The sequence below is a fragment of the Ptiloglossa arizonensis genome, chromosome 6 (genome assembly GCF_051014685.1).
Source record: "Ptiloglossa arizonensis isolate GNS036 chromosome 6, iyPtiAriz1_principal, whole genome shotgun sequence".
In the NCBI taxonomy this organism is placed as follows: Eukaryota; Metazoa; Arthropoda; class Insecta; order Hymenoptera; family Colletidae; genus Ptiloglossa; species Ptiloglossa arizonensis.
The window spans coordinates 17,803,991-17,817,271 of NC_135053.1; the positions used below are offsets into that span (position 1 = coordinate 17,803,991).

At 29.5% G+C, this 13,281-nt stretch overlaps 6 protein-coding genes across 9 annotated transcripts; 3 read left to right on the plus strand and 3 right to left on the minus strand.

The window, feature by feature from the left end:
* Positions 1 to 23: 23 nt before the first annotated feature.
* Positions 24 to 3,113, minus strand: Gmd (GDP-mannose 4,6 dehydratase). 2 transcript variants are annotated; one of them, XM_076314291.1, is made up of 7 exons: positions 2,099 to 3,113; positions 1,655 to 1,897; positions 1,382 to 1,574; positions 1,070 to 1,302; positions 771 to 965; positions 617 to 685; positions 24 to 530 (listed from the first exon to the last, which is right to left on the minus strand). In XM_076314291.1, exons 1-7 carry the CDS (start codon positions 2,150 to 2,152, stop codon positions 468 to 470), a joined length of 1,050 nt encoding a protein of 349 aa, XP_076170406.1. In that variant the 5' UTR covers positions 2,153 to 3,113; the 3' UTR covers positions 24 to 467. The 2 variants fall into 2 exon arrangements, with proteins under 2 accessions (XP_076170406.1, XP_076170404.1); XM_076314289.1 differs by having other exon boundaries at positions 771 to 986; positions 2,099 to 3,100.
* On the plus strand, positions 2,654 to 3,892 carry Prosbeta6 (proteasome beta6 subunit). The gene is made up of 4 exons (XM_076314292.1): positions 2,654 to 2,854; positions 3,019 to 3,208; positions 3,341 to 3,577; positions 3,640 to 3,892. The coding sequence occupies exons 1-4, from the start codon at positions 2,757 to 2,759 to the stop codon at positions 3,823 to 3,825; spliced, it is 711 nt and encodes a 236-aa protein (XP_076170407.1). The 5' UTR covers positions 2,654 to 2,756; the 3' UTR covers positions 3,826 to 3,892.
* A 273-nt stretch (positions 3,893 to 4,165) lies between these two features.
* Positions 4,166 to 5,632, minus strand: Mbf1 (multiprotein bridging factor 1). The gene is made up of 4 exons (XM_076314293.1): positions 5,290 to 5,632; positions 5,154 to 5,205; positions 4,751 to 4,911; positions 4,166 to 4,674 (listed from the first exon to the last, which is right to left on the minus strand). The coding sequence occupies exons 1-4, from the start codon at positions 5,362 to 5,364 to the stop codon at positions 4,519 to 4,521; spliced, it is 444 nt and encodes a 147-aa protein (XP_076170408.1). The 5' UTR covers positions 5,365 to 5,632; the 3' UTR covers positions 4,166 to 4,518.
* A 567-nt stretch (positions 5,633 to 6,199) lies between these two features.
* On the plus strand, positions 6,200 to 9,413 carry LOC143147815 (phosphatidylserine lipase ABHD16A). Of its 2 annotated transcripts, XR_012992355.1 has the most exons (12): positions 6,200 to 6,400; positions 6,479 to 6,532; positions 6,764 to 7,074; positions 7,150 to 7,331; positions 7,401 to 7,515; positions 7,597 to 7,732; positions 7,969 to 8,133; positions 8,233 to 8,360; positions 8,431 to 8,627; positions 8,708 to 8,859; positions 8,938 to 9,103; positions 9,186 to 9,413. XR_012992355.1 is itself a non-coding variant. In XM_076313428.1 (11 exons), the coding sequence occupies exons 1-11, from the start codon at positions 6,311 to 6,313 to the stop codon at positions 9,040 to 9,042; spliced, it is 1,635 nt and encodes a 544-aa protein (XP_076169543.1). In that variant the 5' UTR covers positions 6,200 to 6,310; the 3' UTR covers positions 9,043 to 9,413. The 2 variants fall into 2 exon arrangements, 1 of the variants encoding a protein (XP_076169543.1); XM_076313428.1 differs by having other exon boundaries at positions 8,938 to 9,413.
* Positions 8,357 to 12,072, minus strand: Rangap (Ran GTPase activating protein). Of its 2 annotated transcripts, XM_076313427.1 has the most exons (6): positions 11,767 to 12,071; positions 11,231 to 11,650; positions 10,281 to 11,152; positions 10,107 to 10,211; positions 9,984 to 10,045; positions 9,667 to 9,902 (listed from the first exon to the last, which is right to left on the minus strand). In XM_076313427.1, exons 1-5 carry the CDS (start codon positions 11,879 to 11,881, stop codon positions 10,004 to 10,006), a joined length of 1,554 nt encoding a protein of 517 aa, XP_076169542.1. In that variant the 5' UTR covers positions 11,882 to 12,071; the 3' UTR covers positions 9,667 to 9,902; positions 9,984 to 10,003. The 2 variants fall into 2 exon arrangements, with proteins under 2 accessions (XP_076169541.1, XP_076169542.1); XM_076313426.1 differs by having other exon boundaries at positions 8,357 to 9,902; positions 9,984 to 10,211; positions 11,767 to 12,072.
* Positions 12,073 to 12,918: 846 nt separating this feature from the next.
* LOC143148396 (histone-lysine N-methyltransferase SETMAR-like) lies at positions 12,919 to 13,272 on the plus strand. The gene has a single exon (XM_076314698.1). The coding sequence runs from the start codon at positions 12,919 to 12,921 to the stop codon at positions 13,270 to 13,272; it is 354 nt and encodes a 117-aa protein (XP_076170813.1).
* Positions 13,273 to 13,281: the final 9 nt, after the last annotated feature.

Here is a 13,281-nt window from a genome sequence, read left to right on the forward strand (position 1 = left end):
TAATAATATGGAAGAAACAACAATAGGCAAAAAATTGTTATTTTACTTCTATTACTATGCATATATACATACATACGTACATATACATGCATACATACATATATACATATGTGCGTGTGTGTTGTATACATATAGTATTGTATGTAAATCAGTATCTATAATGGAATAGATTAAATTTAATATTTACTATCAACGGGTTTTTACATACGATATTATTACGTTTTATATATATACATATTTCAGATCAGACGCTGAACAAAGCTATTTTCCCTTAGCACCTAATAGTATCAATTCTCTTATTTAAAAAAACTTGTCTACATCTGACCTAAAAATATGTAATCTTACAAAATAATATTCAGATTTGTTTTAATACAGTATGTGTATCTTAATTAAATATCATTGTCTTGTAAAGACAAAGAATGTATTTTGCAAAATGTATTGAATTTCTTTATAAATAAGAAATAACATTAAGCAGTTGGATTTTTCTTCATTAAATCTAAATCGAAATCCATCATATCTTTTACTAGACTCTGAAATAATACCAATTGTTATAAACCTGACAATAGATAATATATATATATATGTGTATAAGATACAATAATTAATAGTAACTTACCTCAAAAGAAATTGTAGGCTTCCAACCTATTTTTTCCTTTGCTTTAGTAGCATCACCCAAAAGTATATCCTACACGAATGAAAAAAGTAAATGCTTAATGCATTATAAATTGTAATATATAATGTAGTTACCATTACACAAACTTGATACATACAACTTCTGTTGGACGGAAATATTTTGGATTCACTTTGACTAATACTTGTCCAGTTTGTGCATCCTGTCCTGTCTCATTTACACCTTCACCTACCCATTTAATTGTACGACCTACATAGTGAAAAGCTGCTTCTACAAATTCTCTAACACTATGTGTTTCTCCTGTTGCTATCACATAATCATCTGGTGTTGGTTGCTGCAACATCAACCACATTGCCTACAAAACATGAAATATGCAAAAGCTTTTTAATCAAAACTTTTAATACCATGAGTACTTAATACCATATGTATACTTCTTACCTTAACATAATCTTTTGCATGTCCCCAATCCCGCTTAGCATCTAAATTTCCTAATTCAAGAACATCTAATAAACCTAATTGTATTTTTGCTATCGACCTAGTCACCTTTCTTGTAACAAAATTTTCTCCTCTACGAGGACTTTCATGATTAAATAATATACCATTACATGCAAACATGTTATATGCTTCCCTGTAGTTTACCACAATCCAAAAGCTGTACAGTTTTGCACATGCTGAAAATGCAAAGAAGTTAATTGTATAATTAAAAATGTACAAAGTTACATATGAAAAAATATTTAATTAAGTAATTACCATATGGAGAACGAGGATAAAATGGAGTCTTTTCGTTTTGAGGCACTTCCTGCACTCTGCCATAAAGTTCAGAAGTCGATGCATGATAAAATTTCACTGTTTTTTCTAAACCACAGGTACGTACTGCATCTAATAATCTAACTGTTCCTACTGCATCTACTTCAGCAGTGTATTCACTTACATCGAAACTTACCTAAAAAAAAAAGAGTATAATATAATATTGTGAGAATACTTTTAAACAATGAATATAAGACTGCAAGAAATGATACGTACCATAACATGACTTTGAGCAGCAAGATTATAAATTTCTGTTGGTTGCACAAAGCTAATTACTTTAACTAAACTACTAGAATCTGTCATATCACCATAATGCAACTTCATTTTATCCTGGCGATGACATTTTGGATCTGCATAAAGATGATAAATGCGAGCAGTATTAAAAGAACTAGCTCGCCTAATTATACCATGAACTTCATACCCTTTCTCCAATAAAAATTCTGCTAAATAGGAACCATCCTATACAAATTTATAATATTAATAAAATGTTTATTCTATATTTAATAAATACAAGTGATTAAATTTTATTTAAATTCCACTAAATTGATTCTAATCTTACTAATCTACATATAGAAATAATAATCTGTATATGCGCATGGAAAGTTAAAGCTCTAAAATATAAATTACATATATCAATAAAATATGAACTGTCAATCTTACTTGTCCGGTAATACCCGTGATTAGTGCAACACGTCTCCCATCACCGGATGCCATCTCGAACCTTATTATACCAATTTGTCTCTTTTCTATTCCTTCGAATATTAACAATTCGTCCAAATGTATTCGCAATTGATAAGAATATAAGATAATATTTTTTCCAGTTCACTTGTTTATCGCACATTCGACCGCCAACTCGGAAAATTTATATACACGTCTTCTTAATGAATTACAAAATACTAATAGAAAATTAAAAATTTTCTTTAAAATTATTAATTCGCGAAAGGAGATAAACTAAAAATATTATTCGATTCAACTAATCAATTTTAAATTGACAACTTCATTAACTAATTATTATTTGTTATTTGTTTATTTTAATATTCAAATTATGTCGGCAACGCTACATTTTCATTCGTAGCAAATATGTGTACTTGTACAGCTTATCTGATTTGTTACAAAAGTATAACATTTAAATATGAACCTATTACTATTTTTATTTTCCCACAGAACCAAGTATAAACTGGCCAATCACCTGTACGAGAAGCACGTCACGTTTATGTGTGAAAGTGTTTTTGCATTGCCATCTTCGCCGCAAAGTGTAGTGTCATTCACTGTAGGAAGTCTTTGAAATTTGTTATTTATTGAGAAAACTTTGATAAAAATGGCTCTTTTAAGTCAAAATCCCGGTCGATCCTTACCTGATTATGAAAAAGAAGCTGTAAAAATGAAGCGTTTCATCCCATATGCCGATAACGGAGGGTAAACTTCAAATCTAACCTAAACATTTCCAACAATAACATATAGAAATAATTTATCTTGTTTTCGAAAGCACGTTTTCTCTTATTTAATCATATAGATGTTATTTCCTTAATATTATACATTTTCAAACTTGTATAAATCTATTTTTTCTATTACGATTATAGGAGTGTCATAGCTCTTGCAGGAGATGATTTCTGTGTGATAGCAGCAGACACACGTCTCAGTTCAGGCTTTTCCATTTATACCCGTGATCAACAAAAATTGTTCACTTTATCAAACACAACTATTTTAGGATGTTCTGGCTGTTGGTGTGACACACTCACATTAACTAGGCTTCTATCTACTCGAATACAAGTAAAGAATTTAAAAGAAACTTGTGAACTATATAAACCGTAATATGTTATCAAACATGATAAAAATTTTGTTTAATATTTACATTTCATCTGTAGTATAATTACTTATTAATATACTTTTTTTATATGATAGATGTATCAATATGAACACCAGAAAGAAATGACAACACCAGCAGTAGCGCAAATGTTATCAATAATGTTATATTATAAACGTTTTTTCCCTTATTATGTTAGTAATATTATTGGTGGAATAGATGATGAAGGTAAGGGATGTGTATACAGTTATGATTCAATTGGACATTTCCAATTGACAAAATATAGGGCAAGTGGTTCTGCTGGTGCACTTTTACAACCTCTTCTTGATAATCAGGTATTGAAAAAATGTTTGATTAAACACATCACGATATATTATTTCTAACATATATCTTTCAGATTGGATATAAGAATCAGGAAGGTGTTGAACATGCTCCTCTGACCCAAGAAAGAGCCATTGCAATAATAAAAGATGTTTTCATTTCGGCAGCAGAAAGAGACATTTATACAGGTGATTCTATAAGCATTAAAGTTGTAACAAAAGATGGTATACAGGATTCAAGTTTTGCATTGAGAAAAGATTAATAAAATGAAATGAATATAATGTATTACCAATTTTCTGTACGAATAAAGTTAACTTTGACCAGTATAATTAATGTTTATTCAGTAATTTCTTACTTTTATATACAACTACTGTGGTGTATGTTGAAATATTATTACATTATAAATTAATACTTCAATCGCTATGCAAATATTTTGACATATAATATTTATGAATGGATGTGTATAAAAATTCTATTTATAGCAATGAAGAAATTAAAATACTGTCGAATCACTGATTCATATACATACACGTATCGACAACCTTATATCTCTATTTGCATTAATACTATTTTGTTTATCCTACATTAATCAAATTTCAGAAAAACTGAAAAATAAATATATTTCATAATAGAATCAAGCACATTTAAAAATGTAACAAAATAATATAATTGAACATTTTTGTCTGCAGTTTTTGAATTAAATTGCTTGTAAATTTCTTTAAATTGAATAATAATGAACTTTTCATTTCATACACAAAGGCATATTATAATAATCTATTTTACAATACACGATAATATATTTAATAAAATAATATTTTATTTAAAGTATATAATAAAGTAACCAAAGATGAACAGGGCAGGAATAGTAATTGCTGTCAATTCTACAATTTTTCTTGCAGTTCTGTTTAGGGAACAATATGTGAGGGTAAAAAGTTGAGATATTTTCCCCCGAGATTCACTTTTTCGTCCCGGGGGTCGTTAACTGTTTACCACGATCTTTTCCACGCAATTTTATTCCCAATACTCGCTCAATTTTACCAATCACCATTTGATTTGGAATACCACGGCCTGCTTCATAGTCATTTATAACCTGTGCCTTTTCATTTACTTTCTATAAAAGAGGGAAAAATCATGTATAAAATGTGAATAGATAAATGTTTAGGTTATGTAAATAAATAATAATATACCGTTGCAAGATCTTTCTGAGATAACCCTTTATTTTGCCGTCCTTGTTGAATTAATTTACCAAGGTCAAGTGGAACTTTATCATGTTTAAGCTCTTCGGTCTCTCTGTCTAACTTTGCAGTATTTTTAGTTGTTACATGTTGCTTATTTGCTCCACCACCCCCTAATCAAGAATAATTTTGTATTATTTTTACAAAACAAGACACTGTCCTTTAAACTTTATATTATTATATGTTGCATCATACTATTCACAATCTCAATATAAGCAATGTCGCACTGATTGTTATTACTATCTAACACTTAATACACAAATAAGACTTTTGCAGAATGGATATTATTTCATAGATGAAACTTTCTAAAAATTTGTAAAAAAGTTAACGTTCCTTACGATTATATTCTACTTACATTTTGCTTGTGTTTCAATTACAAAACCTTGGCGACGTGCAGCATTCACCGCCTGTAAATAAACACAATTACACAACCATGCATGCAACGATCACTTCAGACAAAATGCCTCAAAATATCTGTCGAGTAGCGTTACCTGTTCCGATTTAAGTACGGAGGCCTTTGGAGGACGTTTTCGCAGAGTAATAGGAGCGGTATCCCAGTCTGACATTTTGAAAAAATCTGATATATCGACAAGATTTGGAATCGTATTATCGATGTCGCACGTAATATGTAACTACTGTGCGTTATTGTAGTACTTGCTTCCAATCTTCCAGCAAGTTCTTTCTACGTTCCAAAATAGATCTAACGTACGGTTCTAGAATCGACCCGCGCCGAAATTGTCCAATTTCACGCGGACCCCCCAAATATGTCATTCGAAAGTACTATTCAATTTTGTTTCCTTAAACACGTTTTCTACGATTCTGTTACACATCAGTTTCCGTAACGTTTTTTGTTTTTTTTTTTTTATGTAAAACAACATACTATACGTGGGTATGATTGAGTTTCAATTTTACCAATCGTGTGTAAATCGAATGACCGCGATGTTTAAATTTCTATAAACATGTTTGAAATTACGTCATAGTAATTAAATGAATAATTAAATATTCCTTGACAAATTGATTTTCAGATTTACTTTATAGAAAAAAATATTCATCATAAACATAATGTATGTAATAAAAAATATATAATAACTTAAAATACAAAATTGATCAACAATTACAATATTAAACTACATTAATTTTACTTTGAATTGTAATAAAAACATAGTGAACACTTATTAAAACTATTTTTATGAGTACATAACATATTTTTGTTCAGTTTATAATTTGTTTTGTTCGATAAATTCGGTATTGACTCTGCAATGTTTTTTTCATATATTTACATAGAGTTACCACTAGCCGAAAAAAAAAAACTCTAATCAATCAGTAATCTAGCCTTCTTTTTTCATTCCTTCACTTGATGGTCTACATAGTATTTACTATGTATATGCATCGCAAATCGTAATAGCTTGTTTTCTTATGTCATGTGCGTGACCTGCAAGTTGCTCTTATATCGTATTTTGCATTGGAAATTTTAAACACAGATTTGTTTGAAGTATTTAAAATATTTGCGAAATGTCGTTAATTAGTACACTTTGGAAATGTACATTTAGTCCTCGGCTTTTTAAAGTTTACAAGATAACATGGATTGGTCGTTTAGTAGACGTATGTACGAACAATTACCTGCAAATCGAGTTTATGAAAAGCAGCATATTTTAGGTTATGTTTTTATATATGTTTCAGAAATCATACGAGCCTAAAAACTTAGAACGATGGGGCGATCAAATTGTAATTTGCGTAAGTGTTTTAAAGTAATCAAAAACTGAAAACGAACATTTATTTAAAGCATTAATTTAATCATTAGAAATTGACAATTGTAATATATTATAAATTTAATTTATTTTCAACTTGTATTTAATAATACAAATACATTTATAGAATAAAATGTTTCAATGATTAAATATTAACATAGATAAATTAGAAATAATAATTACAAATACTTATATTAATAAATTTACTTATTTTCAGTTTGCAGCAATGTGGTCAATAAGCTTATATATAATACCATTAGTTGCTACTTTTTTCTATGAACGCAGTAGTTCCTTAATAGATAATTTGTATCTTTTGAGTAAATTAGCAGCTGGTGCCAGTGTAATTTTAACAGCATCTTTGGTTGCACGTAGTTGCTCCAGAGCGAACAATCCAGTATATTTGAAGTTTTTAAAGATGTTAAATGAAGCAAACATGCATTACAATCCAGAAACAAAACAAGAACTTCATAAATATGAGTTTGAATTTTGGGCATGGCCTATAGATTTTAAGATCTCTGATGTAGAAAGGTATGTCAATGTTATTATAACATTCTTTTACATTTCAATTTTCACTTGTGTTTTAAATTAATTTTTTATTTATAGAAATAAATCTCGACAGAAATTGACATTAGAAAATATTACAGCTAGTGGCCGTATGAAACGGCAAATTAGTAAAGAATTTATATTTACATTGCCTTGTAAATTATTATCATACATTGTAGCTCATACATTTGCTATTAAAATGATATATCCTGGAAGTGTATCAGTTATTAATTGGGCATTTCGTAAGTTACATAATTTATTATAATTTATATTATATTATTGTTTTGTGACATAATATATTGTTTCTGTAGGTTCTACATTATTAAAAGGAAGGATAGATTTAATAAAGCAAGGTGGAGAAAGATACAAACTGTTGACTACAGATAATAATGAAATTGATACTATATTCATTGACCGACGTAACAAGTAATGTAAACATTAATAACTTTTTCCATGACATCAATTTAAAAAAATTATATTTATGTCATTTCTGTCTTGTTTCTATAGAACTGCAAATGGGAATATATTAGTTATTACATGTGAAGGAAACTGTGGTTTTTATGAAACTGGTATTATATCAACTCCATTGAATAAGACATATTCTGTATTAGGTTGGAATCATCCAGGTTTTGGTAGCAGTACTGTAAGTATTACTTTTGTAAATTAACTATTTACAGTACATTTATGGTAACATTCCGATGAGAAGAATTGCTGTTACTCTTATACACCTTGTGTTGCAAAGATGAAATTTTGGCAATGTTGCAGTTAATATCAGTCATGTATCTATGTTAAATATAATTGGAGTAATGGCAAGACTTCTTCTTCGGTCAAGCTATGATTATAAAATGATAACAGTAAGACATGAAAATGACTACAAAGGGTGCCCCGTATCCTCTCCAAGAAGAGAATGCTATCGATTGTGTAATGCGTTTTGCAATCGATCACTTAAGGTTTTCTGAGGAACAAATAATTCTTTATGGATGGAGTATTGGTGGATATACTGCTACTTGGGCTGCTATGAACTACCCTTCTATTCAAAGTCTAGTAAGATTTTCTTAATTTAATCATAAATGTTTTACACATTTTAAAAATTTATTTACATCAAAACAGAATTGTTTAAAATTAAAGCAATGTATTTTCTAGGTATTAGATGCTACGTTTGATGATGTACTTCCGTTAGCTATTATGACAATGTCCTCATGGTTAAAAGGTTTGGTACAAAACATTATCAGAGATTATTTCAATTTAAATATTGCAGAACAATTAATCAGGTACAATATAATGTTTTATTCAAACTTTATACATGAAACTAAATGTTTGATCATTTGTTTCTTTTTACAGGTATAATGGTCCTATATTACTTATACGAAGAACAGAAGATGAAGTAGTATGTATACCTAGCAACACTTTAGCAGGAAATCGTGGCAATGCTTTGCTTATAAAACTTTTGATAAGACGTTATCCACATCTTTTTTCGGAAACTTCAGATTGTGGTGTACTTTTAACAAAATTTTTGTCTGCTGATGGTTCTTCTAGAAGTAAGAGAATATTAACATATATACAATTCAAGTTAATCTTTTAATTTTATAATGCAACAATATATTTATATTCCTTTCAGAATCAATAATTGATACACTAAGGGTTGATAAGCAGAAATGTTTAGAATTAGTCGCAAAGGATATAGAAAAGAATGATGGTATTGTAAACTATCCCTCAACTCTCGGACAAGACTGTGACTCTAAAACGAAACAACAGCTTATTCTGTTTCTTGTATGTATACGTTTGTATTTAAAAAAATTTTTATTTTTGTCAATATTTTTGTTTATTTATACATTTCTGTTACTTCAGGCAACAATGTACATGAAAGATCAGCCATCAACACACTGTACACCATTAGCAGTAGATTTATTTCAACCAGGTTGGGATCCAGCACTTGCTATGCTCGTAAAATAAGTTTCATGATATTGTAATTGATTAATTACTACGAGCTTTATTCGAAATTTTTACTTTTACTGTAAGAATAGTTTTCAAGAGTCATAATAATTTTCAATGCATTTGATATCATGTTTTATACGTAAGCATTATTTATTCTATAGAAATTTCGATCTATTTTTCGTATTCCAAATTGATAAAAGTACGGAACTTTAACGTGATTCATTATTAACGCTTTAATCTAGAGCAATCTTGAAATACATGGTTTGGAAATTTACGTATTTTCAACAACAAAAAGAAGTACAGAATGTGCTGCAATATATAATCATACGTTTATGGTAAAAAAAAGACTTTTAGAAAACGCGATAGAATAAATGTGGCATTCAACAGTATCTCAATAAAATATTTTTATTTTTCAAACATTTGTAATTAATTTAAATCTATTAATTAAAAAATTTTTGTGAAAATTGTTATAAAGTACAAAATTCGCGCTAAATGCTTAACAATTAATAATCTGTATACATTGCATGCTACATAATCTTTCTTCTTTATAAGGTTGTATAAAATTACACACGATTACATGCAGAATATTTAAAAATAAATAGATGTATCTTATATCAATGTTCTGTAAATCAATTATAGACATGTATCTTAAGAATTTATTATGTACTTTGTATACGATTAAGAACAGCTCTAAGAGAATCTTTTGAATCCTGACACGAATCCGCTTTTGTTCTGCTATTTTTTACTGGTTTTTCTAAGAAGATTTTTAACGTAGTTCGTGTTTCGTTTAAAAAGTAATCTTTTTGAATAATTGGTTCTAATGCTTTAAAACACCCTTCTAAATTCCAAATAATTTTTCCATTATTTTTATCTTCACTCTGAAATACAATAGTATATTAGTATTGTTTGCTGTGCTCAGAGTGTATTCAGATATAGACTAATTAGTCAAAGATACTTACTTTTATTAAACCTAGGTTGACTAGTAAAGCATTATTCCAAATCGAAATTTGATCATTTTCCACTGCAAAAGAACATAACTTCGAATATAAAGCATCTGTGAGATTTTTAGCTTTTTTGCTTACATCAAAATAAACACTCGTACAATTTGCTGACACTTTCATAATTATTTTTGTGAATTCTTCAATGAATTTCAACTCTGGAGATGTGTCACTATTTTTTGATAAATCCTAGAATACAAAAAGAATTTTAAATAACATAAAATAGTATTACAAACTTGAAATATTATATTTACCCACTTTGGCATAATCTATACAATCTTGTACAATGTCACCTTGTAACAATAATAACATCTTGCCTGTAGGTGATTTTAAAAACTGTGCAACAGTTACTTCTGGTAGTGCAATATTGTCTGGGGTTTTGTTACCATTATTTTCAATTACTACTTCATTTTCTTTACTTTCATTTTCACATTCACTATCCTCTACCTTGTCTTCTTCCTCATCTTCTGCATCATGATCTTCACTTTCGTCCACTTCACATTCACTATCCTCTACCTTATCTTCCTCCTCATCTTCTGCATCATGATCTTCTTCACTTTCATCCTCACTGTAATTGTCGCTTAATGTACTTAATGAATCAATTCTGTTAGATTCTGTAAGCACTTTGCGCAAAATGTCACGACCTTCACTTCCAAAAGCATTACCATCTAATTGTAGAGTTATTAGTTCTACTTTATCAGCCATTGCATTTGCTATGGGATTAGCACCCTTTGCATGGATTTCATTGTAACTTAAATTGACTTCTGCGAGTAAAGGATGGTTACCTTTGATTACTAATGCATCTGCCAAAATAACACTGCCTTTTGTTTTAAGAAGACAATCACCAAGATTAAGTTGTTCTAAATTTCTGAAATTTGGTAATACTTTAGCAAGAGCTTGAGCTCCTTTAGGTCCAACTGTATTATCATTAAGATTTAAAACTCTTAATTTACGATTAGCCGACAACCCATTGGCAAGTGCTGTTATGCCTGCATAATATATACTATTTTGAGGCATAACAACTTCTTCCAAACTAGTTAATTTTTGAAAAACAGATGCTAATGCTTTTGCACCCTCATTTTCTAATCTGTTTCTTCCCGCAACAAATACTTTCAATGCTAAACATGATCCTGTGAAAGAAAAAAATAAATTTGTAAGAACTTTTAAATTCATTTAAAAAAATAATAAAACTATTATTATAATTTTACCTGCTTTAGAACTATTATCATAACAATCTAACAATGCTTTTGCCAATATCTTGCCACCTGATATTCCAAGTCCATTGTTATTCAATTTTAATTCACGGAGAGTATAACAAGAACTAGAGGTTAAGAAATTAGCTAATCCTTTAATACCAATTGGACCAAAAGCATTATCACTTAAATCTAGTTCAATCAGGTGAGTACCAGCAGAGCATAAAGCTGTGCCAAGATATTCAATTGCTTTTGGTATTTCTGTTTTTAAACGACCAGTAAACATATCTTTCCAAAGAGCACGTTTTAATGAAGAACCTTTTTCTTCCAATGCTTCAGCCACAGCTTTGGCAGCATGTGGTCCTAAAGTATTTCCTTCTAAATCCAAGTACTCTAAATTGGCACATTCATGTATCGCTTTAACTACTTCCAATGCTATTAAAATAAGAAAGAATGTAGTGTTTATTTTAAATAACCTCTAAATTGTTAGTAATCCTATTGCATAATTTAATGAAAGAGTTAGCAAGCGCAATATTAACTCCATAACTTACCATCTTCTTCAGAATCGAGTTTAAGTGATTTTTTCGAGAAAGACACACCAGCATTAGAAGAATTCTGGACTTCTGTTAACTGATCTTTCAGTCCGCTTAAATTAAATGAAGTCATAGCTTGCTCTGCTTACACTTCACGACACGTTGAAACGATAAATTTTTCTTTAGTATTTTTGATTGCTTACAATTTTAGACAATCAACCCTGTAAATACTGATTTTTTCAATAATAGATAGCAACTAATGTCGAAACTTATTCATACCGTTGATATGATGCGGCCGCGTCACGCACACGATACTGGCGCGGGAAAAATCTACCAACTGTTGAAAAAAAATATCAATTTGATTATACTATGTGAAATGAACACACAAAAATTGTATCCGTATACAAAATACTATCGCATTCATTAAGTTTTCATTGTACGAAAAACTCTTGGAACCACTTAATTGTCATTATTCGATAATCGTAACTACATTAACCATATACCTGGTTTATAATACCGTTAATATCTATAAATAATAATGTAACTAGATAACACGAATTATGCCACATAAGGGGAAATCATGGAGTCCCAAATATATATATATTTAGTAATAGTAATAGACTTCTGTTTAAAAGCTGTAACATTTACAATAATTTGTTAATAGTAACCTTACTATCGATAGTTTAATCATTTGTTGAGTTTCATTATATTTTAACTCGCTACTGTTAGATTCACGATACATTTCTGGTCAAAACATAGTTGTCCAATGAAACTCTGTCGCAGTCATGTGGTTTTGTCTAGCTCATTATACTAAATGAAGTATAGTTGTACACGGCTGAAACGTTAAATGACGTTAGCAAGCTTTATAATTAAAGTCACTTGATACATGTAGCTAGTGACTTTATTTACAATAGGTTATCAGTCTAATTGTAATAGATTATTATTTATTAAATACATATTTCATTTTAATAAATTTGTGTAGATTATATTAGGTCATCCCATAAGTAATGTCGTCTCTTATCGTACTTTAAATAAACACTTGAATTGCATCTCGGCGATGTGTTTATAGAAACTTCTTTCTATGTAGCTTAAAGAGTGCTTTCTCGACAGTCTATCGGTTGCGTTTGATGCAGTTTGATCGACATTTTTCACTTAAAAAAAAATTTAAAAATGAGCGTGTGCGAACTTCATTTGCGTCATTGTATGCTATATGAATTTAAAAAAGGTAGTACAACTACGGATACGGTTAAAAACATTTGTGAAGTGTACAGTGAACATGCTTTGAATTTGAGAAAGTGTCAAAGATGGTTTTCCAAATTTCGAAAAGGTGATTTTGACCTTTCTGACGAACCGAGATTCGGTCGACCAACAGCATTCAATCCTGAGGCATTGAAAGCTTTAATCGAGTTAGAACCACAATTAACTACCAATGAAATTGCTGAGAGATTAGGCAGTAGCAGCAGTACTGTCCATAGACATTTAATACAATTGGGAAACAGGGAAAACGGGTCAACAATTAAATGAACAATTTCT